This window comes from Mercenaria mercenaria, chromosome 13, assembly GCF_021730395.1.
Source record: "Mercenaria mercenaria strain notata chromosome 13, MADL_Memer_1, whole genome shotgun sequence".
In the NCBI taxonomy this organism is placed as follows: domain Eukaryota; kingdom Metazoa; phylum Mollusca; class Bivalvia; order Venerida; family Veneridae; genus Mercenaria; species Mercenaria mercenaria.
In genome coordinates this window covers 67119272-67137314 of record NC_069373.1, presented here as the reverse complement: position 1 = coordinate 67137314, position 18043 = coordinate 67119272, and the positions used below count along the sequence as shown (strand labels likewise).

At 34.4% G+C, this 18043-nt stretch overlaps 1 protein-coding gene across 5 annotated transcripts in view; it reads left to right on the top strand.

Moving 5' to 3' along the window:
- The window catches only part of LOC123528438 (uncharacterized), a 28897-nt gene extending 10933 nt beyond the window's left edge, over positions 1-17964 (top strand). For 4 of the 5 annotated variants that reach the window (XM_053522140.1, XM_053522143.1, XM_053522139.1 and 1 more), the window contains 4 exons: positions 403-654; positions 4676-4879; positions 13781-13870; positions 17342-17964. In XM_053522140.1, coding sequence (XP_053378115.1) covers positions 403-654; positions 4676-4879; positions 13781-13870; positions 17342-17343 — 548 coding nt within the window. In that variant the 3' untranslated portion in view covers positions 17344-17964. Of the gene's footprint in view, positions 1-402; positions 655-4675; positions 4880-7080; positions 7624-13780; positions 13871-17341 lie in introns of those variants that run through there. The other variant, XM_053522142.1, reaches the window with a different exon arrangement.
- Positions 17965-18043: the final 79 nt, after the last annotated feature.

Sequence of the window (18043 nt, the reverse complement as noted above, 5' to 3'; positions counted from 1 at the left end):
GTGCATTTTCATTTTTAAGCTTTTATTTAGTTACAATGATTTTGAATAATAGAGCTTTGCTGTCCTTCGGCAGTTTATTTTTCTTGCATAACGAGACACGTTAGACCCACAGTTTGTGTTAAAGGCGTAGATGTTCTGTTTTGTTTCTGGTCTATTACTAAACCATTTATCTAGATATTTCACATTAAAATTGCAAATTAAAATGGACGAAACGACCCTTTGGTTTTATTTGCCAAACTTTCTAATCATATTCTAAACTTTTTTAAAAAATCAGGATTTAAACAAATTCTACATGATAGTGAAAAAAATATCCGAACGTGCAAAACTACCTTTAAGAATGTGTTTAGAGTTATAGTCTGTTTCTCGTCTGCCTTTTTGAATTAATATTTTTGCGTATTTCAGATCCGAGAGATGATGATGGTGATGATGGAGGTGATGGTGATGGTGATGATGACTATAATGATGATACGTCGGACCAAAGTTCAAGCAGTACTATATTTGGTATTGTTTTTCCAGTGGTATGCGCGGTTGTGGTACTGTTAGTGATAATTATCGTTTTCAGTGTAATAGGATGTAAAAGGCTTCAGAGACCAAGTAGTTTGAGAACTCCAGATATGTATCGGCCTGCTAGTGGACAAATGGATATGCATACAGGTAAAATACTAATGCAGGTAAACTGTTTTTGATGCTTTGTGCTTAAATATTTAATCTGGAATAAATTACTTATAAATGGTCTGCTTACAATGAATTATTTAATTGCTGTATCAAATACGTTTACAAACACAGAGAAGAAAAAATAGAATCTTTAATGTAGTAATTCAAACGTAAAATCACCAACCGAATCATAACATCGAATAAACTACAGCATTTTTGTCGTAAACTATACTCTCTTAACATTTTGTGGGTACAAATTGAAACGTATCAAGGCTAATTTTAGCCCTAATTGTTTTAAAGGTCGCCCTACAGTTTGCCCTAATTTTTGTTAGAGGGTGCTGAACAGCATTCCCTCATTATTTTCCCAGTTGTTTTTTAATTTCTTCACAAATTTTCAGATAATCGCGTTTGATTTTCCAAAAATGGACAGGGACAGGCACCTTCCCAAGTGTTTGTAAGAAAAGCCCCGATTAATTAACAACAAACTACTGCTGTTTTCTTAAGAAATAACAAATATGTTCCAATATTTTGTCAGTTAATAAGATAATAAGTCACGAGTGCGTAGCACGAATGATTTAATTATTCGCATCGTATCGACTGCCCATATTTTATTTATTGATAAAATTATTGGAACATATTTATTGTTTCGATTCTAACAACGCAAATAATTCGCATTTTACATCAGTTGACATTTTCAGCGTAATACGTCATTCTGATCATGTGCTGTTACAATTTACCACCATGGTTAGTAAGTGTTGCCTAGCCAACGGAACGTTTAGATATTTGTTTCTTTTTATCAGAATTTTGAAAAGTATTATCTAACAGCTCGCAAACTATTTATGAATAGAATCAGCAAATTATGTTATTTGACCCAGTGCTATGAGCTTAACTTTTGTTTTCTTGCATACCAAACGGGGATTTCTGGGGATTTCACCGGTGCTAGAAATCTCCCATCTTACAACCCCGCGGTGTTGAAAGCGACGAAAATATGACTGAGCACAAATTAATCATATAGCCATATTGATAGTGAAAAAAATATGAATTAACACAGACTATGACTATTTAGTATCCTTGAATTTTCTGCATGCATGATACAAAAAATAAGGACATATATCAAACAGCGAATGCCATATTAAAAAAACAAAGCCACCGCAAAAGGAAACCAATAGCACGCAGACGTGCACACTACAAACACACACACACACACACACACACACACACGCATACAAAGCAAACACAAGAGGACAAAACGAACAAATAAACGAACACAGTGGGGCACCGACTTGGAAAACCATGTTGAAGGCGACGAAAGCAAGACTTTGCGTGGCCTATGATTGTTTAATTATCCATTGTTGCTTCTTTGTATTTGTTACAATACCATGCTAAAGGGCAAGGAAGAATTAATTAATGAAGACTATGACTGTTAATATCGTTATCGTGTACGTGTTTCAAAACCATGTTGAATGTGACGCGAAGACTATGACTGTTTACTATCTTTTTTGTTCCTGTTCACAAGTTATAAAACTATTTTAAGGTCGGGAAACTTTTTTTCATGAGCAAACTGTAAAGGTTACCTTCCAGTCAGGTACCTTTGTCCTAAAATCCAACAAAGTAAACAGCGGTACCTAACAGAACACGCCGGTGTAATGAAGTATTTCGACCCCCATAGAATAATGACCCCCCGGTCATAATTCTATAGAAAAAGTGACCCCCCCCCCCCCGGTCATAGTATTATGACCTCCAGATCATAATACTATGACTCCCCCACGTGAAGAAAACTGAACCTCACGAAGAATATTGACTCCCATAAAAAAACGACCCCCGGTCATTTGGTCAAATTTAGTGATAACTCATGTATCTAAGGCTTAATTGCTGCATTTTATGCCCCCACTCGGGGGAGGGGGCATATAGATTTGCCCTTGTCCGTCCGTCCTTCCGTTGGACCATTAGCCCCAGATACCATCACTTGACACAGAAATCAGAGCATTCCGCAACGGGAAAAGGGATTCTATTTCTAGACGCTGTATCTTGGTGTATACATTTTTTTTCAGGTAAATAACAATTCACAATACGTTCACAAAACACACCAGTGTCAGTAATCCTTGCAAACTTCGGTTTGAAGTAATTCTTCAGAAGAAAACTGCACAAGAAACTGCTAGCATAGAACTTAGTATTAATAGAAGTTGCAATACTTAGCAGTGGCAGTAAAGTACGGTAGCGGCAACAATAGAAAGTAGTAGTAGTAGAAGTAGTAGTAGTAGTAGTAGTAGTAGTGGCAGTGGTAGTAGCAGTAGCAGCAGCAGCAGCAGCAGCAGAGGAATAAGTGACAGCAACAACAGCAGCAGGAGAAGAAGAGGTAGATGTACAAGAGGTATTAGTGGAAGCAGGTATAGTAGTATCAGTAGTAGCAGTTGTAGTAGTAGTAGTAGAAGTAGTAGTAGTAGTAGTAGAAGAAGAAGAAGTACATGTAGTAATAGCAATAGAAGTAGCGGCACCAGTAGTGGTAGTACAATCAAAATGTTAACTATTGGCAATGAAGGGTATTAGAGTTGTAGATCTAGTAAAATTGTCCGTTAGGTTTGGTCGGGATCACTTTTTAATAGATATTATCGTCGAGTCTTTTTAGGAGCCGGTGTTTTACACGGAAAGAGTAACTTTTTAAATGAAATAATGTCCGGGAATCGATATTGTATGAGAGTTCGAATGTAGTAATTTTGGAAGTGAGTATTTTACATGGAAGGAGTCACTTTTTGTATAGAATAATAACCGGGGTCGTTATTCTATGAGATTCAAAGGGAGTCATCTTTAGGGAGTCAGTATTTTACTTGGAGAAGGGGTCAGTTTTTCTATAGAATAATGACCGGGGGTCGTTATTCTATAGAGTTTTCAAAGGAAGTCAGTTTTTTATAAGGGGAGTCAATATTTTACAGGAAAGGAGTCACATTTTCTATAGAATAATGACCGGGGGGTCGTTATTCTATGGGGATCGAATACTTCATTACACCGGCTATAGATACCACATAATTACACAGTAATCAAAAGTATCAGATCTGAGACAAGTATCATGGATAGTTCTCTGTCTTGCTTCTATTTACAAATCATGTTGTAAAAGTAACATATACCTGTACACTACTTTCCTCCATTTGTATATCTATTTACAAGTTACAAAACTATGTTATATGACAAGAAAACTATGACATTTTACGTGTCTGTCCTTTTGTTCAAAACATTTTCGTTTTTGTTGTGTTGAGCGACCTGTGGAGTTTCCACTTTTTCTATTTTATTATCACAGCAGCGTTGTTTGTGCCGTGTGGCGGCCGTAAAAAGTCTCCCCGTACATTCAGTCAGGGCTGTTATATTTCGATCTTCTCAGATCGTTCAGCACGACTTTTATGTCGTGTTACTGATACTGTTAGTTTCTCAGCATGAACATTTAGGCCTGGGTGGTTCCAATACTCCCGCTTTCATAGCTTTGGGTATTGTTTAATCACCCCTTGGATATGGTGCCTGCTTTTTAATTTTGTCTTTTGGCAGTTTCTTTGATATGCAGGTTCCATAACCTCAGATCCCCTTTCTAAATTCCAGTTTGTTTAGTTCTGCTCATTGTTTTCTCGTTTAGGGCAAACCCATTATTTTAACTGGGGACCATACGCCACTTTTCATGGAATTACACATTAGTGTAGCATTGAAGGTTCCATGTGCACCGCCGTATGAACACATCTGCGGATGTTTCTAAATTGTTTTTTGTACTTTTAGCATGTGTAAATGTTGAGTTCTGCTCAACCCGGGGCTAGAGGGCGTGGACGGTAGCATGCGTTTCCACTACCGTCCATGAACAGGCTCAATCAAACCGAGCCTGCAACATTTTCGTTTTTTTTTGTGTTGAGCGACCTGTGGAGTTTCCACTTTTTCTGTTTTACAAAACATGAAGATCAAGCTTACTAATTTGACACTAAGGTAGCCTTTTACTTGTAACCATTCTGTCTGACTTCTGATTAGGAACTATAAAAACATGTTTTAGGTACAGGATATACCACTCAAGCGCAGCCCATGGTTGGTTACCAACCTCCGCAGCAGTCTCAGTTCCAGCCAACAATTCAAGGCAGTTACCAGCTGCATCCTACGCAAAGTAACCTCCAAGTTCCTCACCAACAAGGAAGTAGTCAGCAGACTGTTGGACGCCATAGTCCTGCCGATTTTCAAGGAAGATTTCCAAGTCCCTCAGGTAATATAATCGAGAAACGAATATTTCACATTTGTATTAGTCCCCTACTGGCAAAAGATAGTTCCTGGATGTATACATTTGCACTCTGTCAGTTTGTCAGTTCGTTTTCGCTTAATATTTAGACCCAAGTACAAAAGGTTTTATTCGCCCAAAGGGACGTATTGTTATGACGCTGGTGTACGTCTTACCGGCCGTCCGTCCGTCCGTTAGGGATTTCGTATCTGCTCTGTAGCTGTTGAACCCCTTGAAGGATTTCGAAGAAATTTGACAAAAATTAACCACATCGAGACAACGTGCAGAGCGCATGTTTTGGATGGCTCGCTTCAAGGTCAAGGGTCCACGGTCATATGAGTTTGTTTCGTGTCCGCTCTGTAACTATTGAACCCCTTGAAGGATTTCAAAGAAACTTGACACAAATGTTGACGACATCGAGACGACGTGCAGGGCGCATACATTTGGATGTATATTGCTCCGCATTGCGTAGCTCTTGTTATTTCATGGATTGAAAATACTCAATTTAACCTACACAAATATTCTCTATTCAAAAGACGGAAGGTCGCGTGCCAAGGACAAGTTTAAACGTTTCGATAGCCTAGTGGTAGAGCGTCCACTTCGATGTTTGGAGACCGGAGTTCGATCTCCGGCCGCATCATACCAAAGACGTAAAAATAGTATCAGTATCTCCTTTGCATGACGATCAGCATTGAAAACGAAACTGGCTTCTCTTAAACCGTCATGGCCATGGATTGCATTAGGAATAATTTGTCGAGAGTACTTTAATATAAGTCGTAGAACTTGCTTCAAAATCGATGTTTCGAAATAATAAAAACAAGGTGTCGCGTGTAAGATACAAGCCCATAAAATAATTTTACAGAAATGTTTCATGGGTGGCACAGTTTGGAGAATGTTCATTCTTTTCTGATACATCAAAAATGGCCGCCTAAGCTGAATATAGACCACGTCTTTTAACAACATCATGTCCGTAATCGCTTGTCTGACTTCAATACTTTCATAGAAATGTTTCCGTGTTGAACCTCGGCCAATATTGTTCAAATCATTTGGAATCCTAAAACACCTATCTGTCAGAGGAAGTAGTCACGTTTCCTTATGCATATAGTAAATTTTAAACAACTCTTCTTGTCAGAAATTGCCGCTTGATTGTATTGCAGTTCAACGGAAATGTTTCTTGGATGACTTTTTTTTTATTGGATTTAACGTCGCACCGACACATGATAGGTCATATGGCGACTTTCAAGCTTTAATGGTGGAGGAAGACCCCAGGTGCCCCTCCGTGCATTATTTCATCACGAGCGGGCACCCGGGTACAAACCACCGACCTTCCGTAAGCCAGCTGGATGGCATCCTCACATGAAGAATTCAACACCCCGAGTGAGGCTCGAACCCACATCGATTAGGGTGGATGACTTTTTATCCATATTTTGAGCGATCAAGCACTATTATTGCCTTCTTCTTTCTAATCAGAATTAGTTTTAGTACAATTAGAATGTCATTATTTGCAAATCCAGATTGTATAATCTGGAGTCAGTTGATAGATAAATGAGATATTCGATACTTTTAATTTTCTGCAGTGATAAAAAAGTTAGAATTACAAATACTTACTGTTTTCGGTATGCCAGTGTGCTAATTGATTCGATATATTATTTTACTTACTAACCTGTCCAATTTGTTGATACTTGTGACTTCAAAATTTCGGTCTCACCCCCGCTTAGCCATATGTTCAAACATTGGATCTAGAACACTATCGTCAGGGAGTGTCAGTGTTCCTTATGCTTCGAAATTTAAACTCTTCTTGTCGATGCCGCTTGATTGTATTGACATTGATTCAAACGAAATGTTCTTGGATGATTGTCTATCCATTTTTTGAGGCAAGCACTATTATTGGCCTTAAGTTATCTTCTAAGCAAAATAGTTTTGTACTGTTAATGTCATATTTGCAATCCAGATGTATAATCTGGGTTAGGTTATAGATTAATGAGAATTGACAATACTTTAATTTTTTCCGTGAAAAAAAGGTTAAAACTCAAATACATAATTGTTCGTAGCCATATGCTAAATTAGATATTATTACTACAACTGTCTAATTTGTTGATACTGGACTCAAACTTTGTCTCATTACTTTTTGAGTTTTCTTTCACAATTTATTTCGAAGCAAATAATTGGCAATTTGTTATCTATTACAGCACCGCCACTTATTGATGAAGATCTCCCGCCATCGTATGAAAGTGTCGTAAAGTAATGTTTCTTTGTAATTCATGACTGCCAATAGAATACGAGTACTCAAGAGATTTGTCAGGTCTTCAGTGAGTTCAGAATACACCCGTGTTCCTCATACATTTATGAATATTTATTAAGATAAGTAATTAATGGCCGTATTGTGCCTGAAACAATAAAGATGTGTACATGTGTCCATATTTGACTGAAGCAAAGTTCATCCATGTGTTTTCATATGTAAAAAGAGATAATATAAAAATGTTTTGTGTCTTATGATTTCTAATTGCATTTTGTAAATGTTTTAGAAGCTTGTTATTGTTGTCACAATTTTCAGCGGTGATCTGATGAGGGTTGCACTATTTGCAATTATTTAATACGCATTTTTCCGTAACACGGTTTTCCTTGATTTCTCTTCAGATATAAGACTAGTGATATTACACATTATTACAGAGGATTATGATAGACTAGGGGTTGTTTTTGAATTTATCGTTAAAATCAATGTTGGAAGGATATTTTCACTGTAAAGACAATCATTGACATCAAAAACTAGATATCTTTATTTAACACACAGAAATCTTTCAATTAAACAAAAAGGCTGAACTGTTGTTTATAACACATTCATTTCTGACGTTCAACTTATTTATCAAAGCGTCAGACGCATAGGCGCGCTGAAGAACCAACGTAAAAGCAATTTAAGAAGCGTCAGATGTACTTAAACTTGTAAGTTAGAACGAATAATCGTCTCATTTAGTGATTTGCTTTGAATAAAATCATTGTTTGCGTTCAGATGCGTATTAATATATATATACCACTCGGGCTGCGCCCTCATTATATAATTTCTTCGCATCTGAACTCAAAACAATGATTTTATTCAGCGACAAATCACTAAATAAAATATATTATTTCTTAATTTTTGAATTGTTTTGCACAAAAGCATTTTTCCAAGCAAATATTTTGTATTGTTTTTATTGAAGCGTTTGCTTTTAACTTGTGGTTTTGTCACTTTTTTACAATGGAAAAATACTTTAGAATGATGTATAGTTTACATCTGGACCTGGCAGAATAAAGTCGCAATTCATGAAAGTCTTAAGGATAAGATGGAACAGAATGATATGTAAATTCACACAATTTTTCAACTTTATTCTTTGGATTTTAGTCCTTGATTTTTATAGGATATAACAACCAAGTGCAATGCTTTCTGCTGAAAACTAAATGCTTTCTGGTTGAAAATTGAATGATGTTTGTTTTGTTTTTTTACATATTTTTCATTGTAAGGTTTATATGAAAGAATAATTCCAAATAGCTGCATGAAACTATCTAGAGGAATATGTTGCTCAATACAGTTTCCTGCTAGTCTTATGATCTTACACAATCACTTATGCTTGATTTGCTTCGGTAACATATTTGCAACATTTCTAAAGTATAATCTTGAATTAAAGATTTTCACTTTAATAAATATGGTGCCTCTACAATCATGATGGATTGATAAAACATTATAAGCTTAAAAACATATAATAACCCTGTCACAACTACGTTATTAGATTATTAATTAGTTGCTTTGTTAGTGATCCTCCAAGGAAACAATCATACTGACCTCACATATTTACCATGGAGGGTCATTAACCCTTGCCCTGCTAAATTTCTATAATGGACTGTTCCATCATTGAATTTGAGCAGTACCATTTATTATTCGAAGGGGTGTTCACTGAAAATTTACTGACTGAATAGTGAACAGTGTAGACCCTGATCAGCCTGCACGGTTTGCACTGGTTACAAAGGCAGAATCACTTGCTGCCAGCAGGCTAAAGGTTAACAAACTCTTTAATTAATTGGTTCTATCGACCACTTATTTTATCGACCGCAGACATGAAATTCTACTGACACTCCACAGAAATATGGAAGGTCAACACGTGACCACATTTTAATCAATGAAAATACTAGACTCTTTCGGGAGGTAAAACAAAAACAGTATGACATCTATGAGATTATCTCCTTAGATTTTACACCAGTAATGAGATTTTACACCAGTAATGACATGCTGCTGCCTTCACTATCAAAATAGCTTATCTGAAATAGGCATTCAATGATTTTGGACTAATTAACATGATGAAGTACCTATATTCTAAGAAATTGTACTCTCATGCACGCAAGAAAAGCCTCACTTGTATGTAACGTTTTGTTATACTCAATGAATATTTGTATCAAAACATTCTCAGTACTAAGTTCATTGTACATTTTAGAAGTGATCATTGATCGATATAATAAAATTTTACATTTTACAAACACTACTACCAATACATTTTATACTTTCATAACACAGCATAGAATAGAATTTTATCCAAGAGTCACTTACTTCCTTACTTTTAAATATGTATGCATGTTTGTCTTGTTTTATCTGTATGTTTTACATTGAATTTCATGGTTTTTGTTAATCTTTACATTGTTGTTTTGTAGACTATGAAAAGGCATTTGACACTGTAAATAGGGAAGCTTTATGGTATAAACTTACACATATTGGATTAAGTTCTAAAATGTTGAAAATCATGAATTCAATGTATGCACAGGTAACAGCATGTGTCAGAAATTTTACGACACTGTCAGAGTTCTTTGACGTCTCTTTGGGCCTTAAACAAGGAGAACCCCTTTCTCCGATTCTCTTTCTCCTTTACGTGAATGACGTCACATGTAATATGAATTTTAATGCATTGACGGAAACCGACTTAAACCAACTATGTATGTATATGCTTTTATTTGCAGATGATATGTTATTATTCACAACTACGCCAGAGAGCCTACAGGCTCAGATTGATAGTCTTTATATGTATTCACTAAAATGGGGATTGAAAATCAATATAAATAAAACAAAAATTTGTATTTTTAATAACAAGAGATTGCAACCTAATGTACAATTCTTTGTAAATAACGAATCGTTAGAAATTGTTGATTCATTTTGTTACCTTGGGATAAAATTTACCCGTAACGGTAATTTTACAGAAGCTATCTCAACATTATCCGATCAGGCATTGAGAGCTTTGAACGGTCTTTATTCAATTTTTTCAAGGGTAAAAATGGACGTTAAAACTAAGCTTTTACTGTTTGACCGAATGGTTATGCCTATTCTTCTATACTGTGCAGAAATATGGGGAGTATATAATGTAAAAGATATAGAAAAAATACACATGAAATTTTGCAAAAGAATACTAGGGGTAAAAACTCAGACATCAAATATGGCTGTCCTAGGAGAGCTAGGTAGATATTCTTTGTCAGTTATGTGTAAAGAAAGAGTAATAAAATACTGGTTTAAAATTATGAAAAATAAACAGTCTATCATGTACAAAATATTCATAAATGAAAGAGAACATGTGAATGGAACCAATTGTTTACCATGGGTTAAATCTGTGAAAAAGTTTCTAGACGAATTAGGTATTGGGTATATTTTCTATCAGAACGATATCGATGGCCAGTTATTTCCTATGTTAAAACAACGATTGAAAGACCAGTTTACTCAAGAATGGCGTGCCTCCATAGACAGCTGTACAAAACTAGAGTATTATATAAAAAGTAAAACATCATTTGGTCTTGAAAATTATTTGACTTTTTGCGAAAATGATCACCTAAGGAGATTAATCACATGTTTTCGTTTATCATCTCATCGTTTAGCTATAGAAACAGGGAGATATAATGGTGTAGAAAGAAATAATAGAACATGTCAAAATTGTACCAATTTAGTTGAAACTGAGTACCATTTTATTATGTGTTGTCCTAAATATAGAGAGCTAAGAAAAATGTTTTTACCAAAATATTGTATGAATTGGCCAACAATTGAAAAGTTTATTACACTTATGAAAACAAAAAATCAGAGAACCATTGTTAAGTTTGGAAAATTTTTAAAAGCTGCATATAAGCTTAGAAATAACACAGATTAATAAGTAATAAAGTTCACGTTCTTCTGTTCTGGTAATACGTACATAACGCTTTAGTTATAATACGTATATCTCTGCGTGTCTGTCTTGTATTACACAAGACATACAACAGTGAGATATTTTGCTATTATATGCATGTTCACATGTCATTCTTGTTATTTCGTTTCGAACAAGTGTGGTACTTGTGAATCCTGCATGTTTTTCAGATCATAGTTATATATTTGTAAACATGTATATCTGTATAAGTTATTAGAATAAAACTATTATGTTTAACATGTAATTATATGGTAAACCTTCCTTTACAGATCGTGATACCTTATTATACATATAGATCTAAATGATTATATTTAAATTCAAAATACTTAGGAGTATGCGACCACGTTGTCTATGACAAATGTTTCGTATTATATAATATATGATGCATTTTATGTTTGTAATATTTATTTTGTTTGTAATGTTCGTTGCCAAAGTCATGTGAATGATGATGTGCAATAAAAGTATTTGTTGTTGTTGTTGTTGTTGTTGTTGTTAATGTGAAGTGCATTTTTGTGTTGAATGCGCATTTGCATTGTTTGTAAATTATTCTATAAAGCACTTTTGAACGAAAAGAGTGCTAATAATAATGATAATAGTCACAGTGCATTGATATTAAACCGGTGATTTGTTTTCTTTTACATATATGTAACATTATTTCATTTACATTTGCAAATATATTACGTACATATCAGGTTACTTTTTATTGATATTGTTATTTTATTATTATTCTTTACAACATAAAATTATTGCTTCAGTATTTTATTGCTTCTTAAAGATACTGACTTCCAGATCGTACGACAAAAGACGAAGGGAATTATTATAGGTATCAGAAATGTATTGCCGTTTTTCTTAAAAGGCCATGAAATTTAGTTACTGAGAGATTATAAGCTATGGATATTCATTAGAATAAGTTGTTTCTATTAATGTTTCCATTCAAAATGCGTTTGTAACGTGGTACTGGCTGTAAACTGCCGTAATAAATGTTTTATTTTTAACGCCGGTAAAGTATAAATTCCTCTGTGATGTATTGGTCAAGACCGCAGAATAATGTTTATTGCCGCTGCGACCGAATTCGATTCCTGACTCGGGCATGGTATTTTATTGATTTGACATTTTTAAAGACGCGCCACATAATAACTGTATCCTTTTACATTACTGTGATTGTAATTAGACATTTTCATCATGCAAACATTGAGAAAAACAAGTATCTATTTGACTGTGCTACATATAAGGCCAAGACAACAAACTTTTTATTAAAATAATGTAGCAGTATACACAGAACTGGCTGTATCAAGTTGAATTTAGACTAGACCATACTCTGTTTCTGCAGTGTATAATGGTTATATATCTATGTTTTATGACTGTACTGAAAAGAGATTGACTGAATAAAATTGCAGACGAAGTTGCGAAAACATATTAATTCAGGAAGGTCCTAAATTCTCCACCTTCCACCTTCTTTGTATAGCTGTATTATGACAGTATTATCAGAATGATTTTCATGAAGTTCATAAGGGAGTAGAAAGCTACTAGGTCGTGGTGGGTCTTTAAGATAGTTTAGAAACAAAAGCGCATGTTAAAATGTTCATAATATGACGAAACTTTAATAATTTGTTTTAAAGAAAGATAATTTTTTGCCAGGATATGGTGGTCAGTACCTTTAAAACTGTTACCTATTCTTATACATTTTATACTTACTATTCAATAAAGTATATAATAAGTTGCTTATACTTGTCGTTTTAATTCACATGATGACCCAATTTAAATCCATGTTTTGTGTGATAAGTTTTATTCGATAAGACATCAGCGTCAATAAAACAATTTTAACATGTTGTCATTAAAACTTCAGAGCTAAGTCGTCTGCAAGCATACATCTGAGAAACACATTAATGAAGCATTGCTACAAAACAGAAAATTGCTACTGCAACAACATGTACGTCTGCGGAAAGAGAAGTCATAATTAATGAATACTTCATCTTGTTTGATAAAACCATCTTGAATATCTTACGTTTTGATATAAAAGTTTAAGATATATATATATTATATATATATAATGTAGGCGTCTCCTTCTCGTTTAATTGTATGCATTGTGCAGTATTATACAACAAAGCATTGTAAGTAACTGATTTTGGAATAAGACCTAACTTTGTTTCAGTTTAAGAAATTATTTTAAAGCGACAATAGATCGGGAATATTAGGTTACTGTCTTTCTTAAGTTTACCCGCCAAGTTGGAGAAACGTTTATCCACCCGAGGCTTGCTGAGCTTTAGAAACAACAAAAAAAAACATACTAATTGCACTTCTGGCTTCATGCTGATCTTATTTCACATGCATGCATGTCTGGTAAAGTAATACATTTTGTTTTGTTTTTAAATAAGAAAAAAACAATGTTTTTGTTTACTGTTTTGCTTGAAATAACTCTACGCCAACATTTACTATGTGCCGTTATCGCCAAGAAATAAAATCTTGGTGGTGATAGCACGTTTCCAAATCCCCGTATACAACCTCAGCTTACCATTTAATTATTTAAGTTCCAGCTACGCGCCAGTGCCCTATATTCATGTTCACCTTTAAGCGGATTACCTCCCTTGGATAAGTATACTCCATTTGGATCAGTAAAGGACAGTATAGCTAGCATGTACGTGTGATATCAAAATAACATTATTGCTATATGAAAATTATAATTCAAATATTTGAATATATACATTTTCAGTCCATTTTGTTAGCTTTTTTTTAAGCCGATGTGGATGTCAGTCAACACTACCTAAAGAAACAGAAGACTGGAAGAGAGTCATGCATACATGTACGTACTAGCAATGTAATTGGATGCATATTTCATGACCTCATTCAGTGCATATCTTGCATTGTTTAAAGTCGTTTATTTTTATACACTCGCTTCTCATCAGATGGATTCAACTCGGCTTAATATATTTACTGTGTTAAAGAACTTTCTCAGTTGAATGTCATGTAAAACAGTCACTTGTTAAAAAATTCAGTGTATATATGTAGTTCACATATATACTGTGTTCTACATTAACCTAACACACATGGCTGATTAAACACATAAGCGTGTATATTTTATGTTTACATACTAGATACTCCTTTTTTTTTCTTTTTTTTTTTTAATATGAATTTATGTTTAGTATGTATCTTTAACGCCCTAGACAGTACACGAAGTGGTTTCATGTTTTATTTAAGCCAATGCCACAATGATCCATCGTTGGGCCCTTCCTTTTTTATGATTTCATAATGCCACATTATGTAAATATCACTTTGGTTCAGTAATGAATTGGTTTTTACAGTTGTTACGTATACATGTACCAGTAATTGATATGGTCTGAAAAATCTTATTATCTTTTTTTATCCCCCGCCGATGAAATCGGGAGGGCGTATTGAAATGGCGTTGTCCGTCCGTCAGTCCGTCCGTCCGTCCGTCCGTCCGCAGCCATTTCTCAGTAACTACGTGGTAGAATTTCATGAAACTTGAAATAAACATGGACCAACAAACTGCGATAAATGCCCGTCAAGTTTTTTTTTTGTTGGTCAATTTCCCTCAGAGTTATTGCCCTTGATTTAATAAAAATGTCCGTCTGCAGCCATTTCTCAGTAACTAACGGGTAGAATTTCATCAAATTTGAAATAAAATGAACCAAGATACGGGTGCTGATGCCCCGTCAAGTTTTTTTTTTTGATAGGCAATTTCCCTCAGAGTTATTGCCCTTGATTTAATGAAAAATGTCTGTCTGCAGCCATTTCTCAGAAACTAGCAGGTAGAATTTCATCAAACTTGAAATAGACATGAACCAAGATACGCGATGATGCTCTTCAAGTTTTTTTCGATTGGTCCAATTTTCCATATAGTTATTGCCCTTTAATTGTTTAAAAATCCACAGATCTGTACATAACAAACCAACCAATTGGAAGAATATCATTAAACTTCTTTCATTTCTTTTCCATGGACATTTATTATAAACCATGTGATGTTGTGAAACCTACACCTGGTCACCACCTTACCTTGGTCACCCACCCCCCTCCCCCTCACCACTCCCCCCGCCCCCCTATTTTTTTTTTTTTTTTTTTTTTTCATTTTTCGTTTTTTTTTCATTTTTCGTTTTCTATCAATATTTATAATCAACATGTAAACTGTTGTATCCCCCCCACCCCCCACCCAAACAAACCATTCAATTTCTTTTAATTTGATTTTGACTAATGAAATTATTTGCTTCTTGGTAACATTCTTAACTTTTGCTGAATATATTTTTTTGCCATTCCTCAACTCTGACCCTTTCGGCGGGGGATTCCAATTCATCGAATTTGCTTGTTTATAATAGGTCAGCATCTCTTTACTTTGTATGTATTAAAAGTAGGTATATATTGTTTCGATTTATAGGTGTTCAGAAAATGTCAAGTGTACATGATACCTATGTAACGAAATGGAATAGTTTGTGTTATACTTGATAAATATAAAACTTTTAATAGAGACTGTATTGACAAGTTAACTGTCTCTTTGCATTTATTCCGTTTTTGCTAATTGATGAAATGTTTGCAACACAGCTGGAAGTAGGATTTATTTAGATGCGAGTTACAGTTAATCAACAGCTTACTTTGAAACCTTAAGGTTTCGATGGAGGCCTTGAGAAACAAAAATCAAACAACACCAAATCATAGAAAAAAGAGTTGTTTGACATAAAATTGAACAGCATGTAAAACATGTATATTATTTTAACGAAAAAAGTGTCAGTATACTGATATAAACATTGAATTCCGGAAAAGGGCTGCCTAAAGGGGCTCCACTTCCAGACAGTTAAACGCCTTTAAAAACTCACCTTTTTTCAAAGAACAGTTACACATGTTTGTTTTGATGAAATTTGCAATAGCGTGCGATGGTGAAATTTCGCATAACAATTTGGGAACACATTTTTTCCAGCAATTGTTTAAATCTTTATTTCTTACAAATGACATTCATTTTCAAAGGGAAACAACTGTTTCCCGATTATTTAAGTACAAATGGCATTCATTTTCAAAGGGAAACAACTTTTTCCGATTATTTTAACTAATCTTTGAGAAAAAGTTGTCTCCCTTTGAAAATGAATGCCATTTGTAAAAGAAAAAAGATAAACAATTGCTGAAAACTATGTTCCCCCACTTGTTACGTGAAATTTCACCACTCGCACGCTATTGCAAATGCATCAAAACAAACATGTGTAACAGTTCTTTGAAATAAATGAGTTTTTAAAGGCGTTTAATTGTCGGGAAAGTGGAGCCCCTTTAGCAGCCCTTTTCCGGGAATTCAATGTTTATATCTATACTGACACTTTTTTCGTAAAGTAATATACATTTTTTTACATGCTGTTCAATTTTCATGTCAAACAACTCTTCTTTACTATATTTGGTGTTGTTTGATTTTGTTTCTCAAGGCCTCCATCGAAACCTTAAAACATTCGTAACTATGTATTGTAAATTTTAATGTTCTTTTACTTCTTGTACATATGTAAAACTTATCTAGGCATTTAAACTCAAAAGTTATATTTATAACTTTACAAACAAGGAAAACTCAATACATAAAAACGTTATATAATGTTGGACTACTTTTACCTTGTTCTATTTTGAATTCTGGTTACGACATGTCAGGTGCTTTTTTTTTTTGCTAAGTGCCAGTTGCTATTTCAAAAGAAGTTTTTGACAGTTAAAATACATGCGTTGCTGATTGTTTGCCAGTTTTGTTAAAACTTGATGTAATTACATACTGACCATTACTTTTTAATAGGGCCTTGAAACTCGTCTTGTATACTTGCCTAAATCATGGGTGAGGTTTTGTGATCTTAGACCAAAAGGTAGACAGAATATATATCAATTACCGAATGTCAAATGGCAGTCTTCTTCAATAACAATTGGTAGTTAGCAGACGGCAAGTGCCAGCTAACAATTGGCAAAAATCAGTAAGCACATGGCAAATAGCAGTTAGCAAATGACATGTCGTAACAAAAATTCCACAATTGTACAGCCATGATCTTACCGTAGTGCGAGACAGCCAACAACCCCTTCCTTCCCAAAGAAAGTTTTCACTCCATAGCAAACTGTTGTGTAAAAATAATGTAGGTTTCTTTTGAAGATAGTGATAGAAAAACAATATCAAAGTTACAGATATAATTTGCCAGAATAGGTATACGGTCTTGCAACTGTGTTTTGTGGTGGCATGCAATGTCCCTTGAAACAGTGTCACTAAAATGAATACTGACTTGCCTGAAAATGGCTGTTGACCTTTTTTTTACAGAGTTCAAAGCTTGATGCAATTCTAAGAAAATTTAATGCGATAGCACAGCACCTGTAAGCTGTTTGCAGTGTGAGTGGAAAGGACATGAAGAAAGTTGTTTTTCTTATACTAATTGGATGCGTATTGGAACTAGTTATGGCCCGTAAGTCAACTTTTTATTCAGTTTTGTGAACTGTAATTCATTCCAGTGATTCTTCTGTTTAAATCAGAAAGAAGTTATTGACTTTTAAAACAAAGCAAGCGAAAAAAACAACAACGCTGCAACCAGTGTATAACCATCTATTGCTAAAGGTCATTGTTCTTAGAAAAATGGAAAGAACGCAAGCTAGGGTGTTAAAGTGAACTAAATTAAACTAAGGTTATAAACAGCTAGAAATGCACATTGTGTCAGTTGTGTGAAGTTCAAGGATACTGTTCATAAAACAGGAAATACTTGTCGGCAAACTAACTGAAGTGACGGTCAACAGAATTAATAGAAACAAACTGTTTCAGTCTAAAATTTAAAGTAATGATAGATTAAATAAAATGAACCTAATGCTGTGGTTGTATGTAGGCTAGGATTACATGTGATGCCATCTGCTTTGTATGATCATACAAATAAAGTAGATATATTTTACTTCTAAAAAAAACAAAGAGCTGTTAAAATTTTCTTTTGGCACCTTCAATTTTTTCCTCAAAAACAAGAAAATTCACCTTACGAAA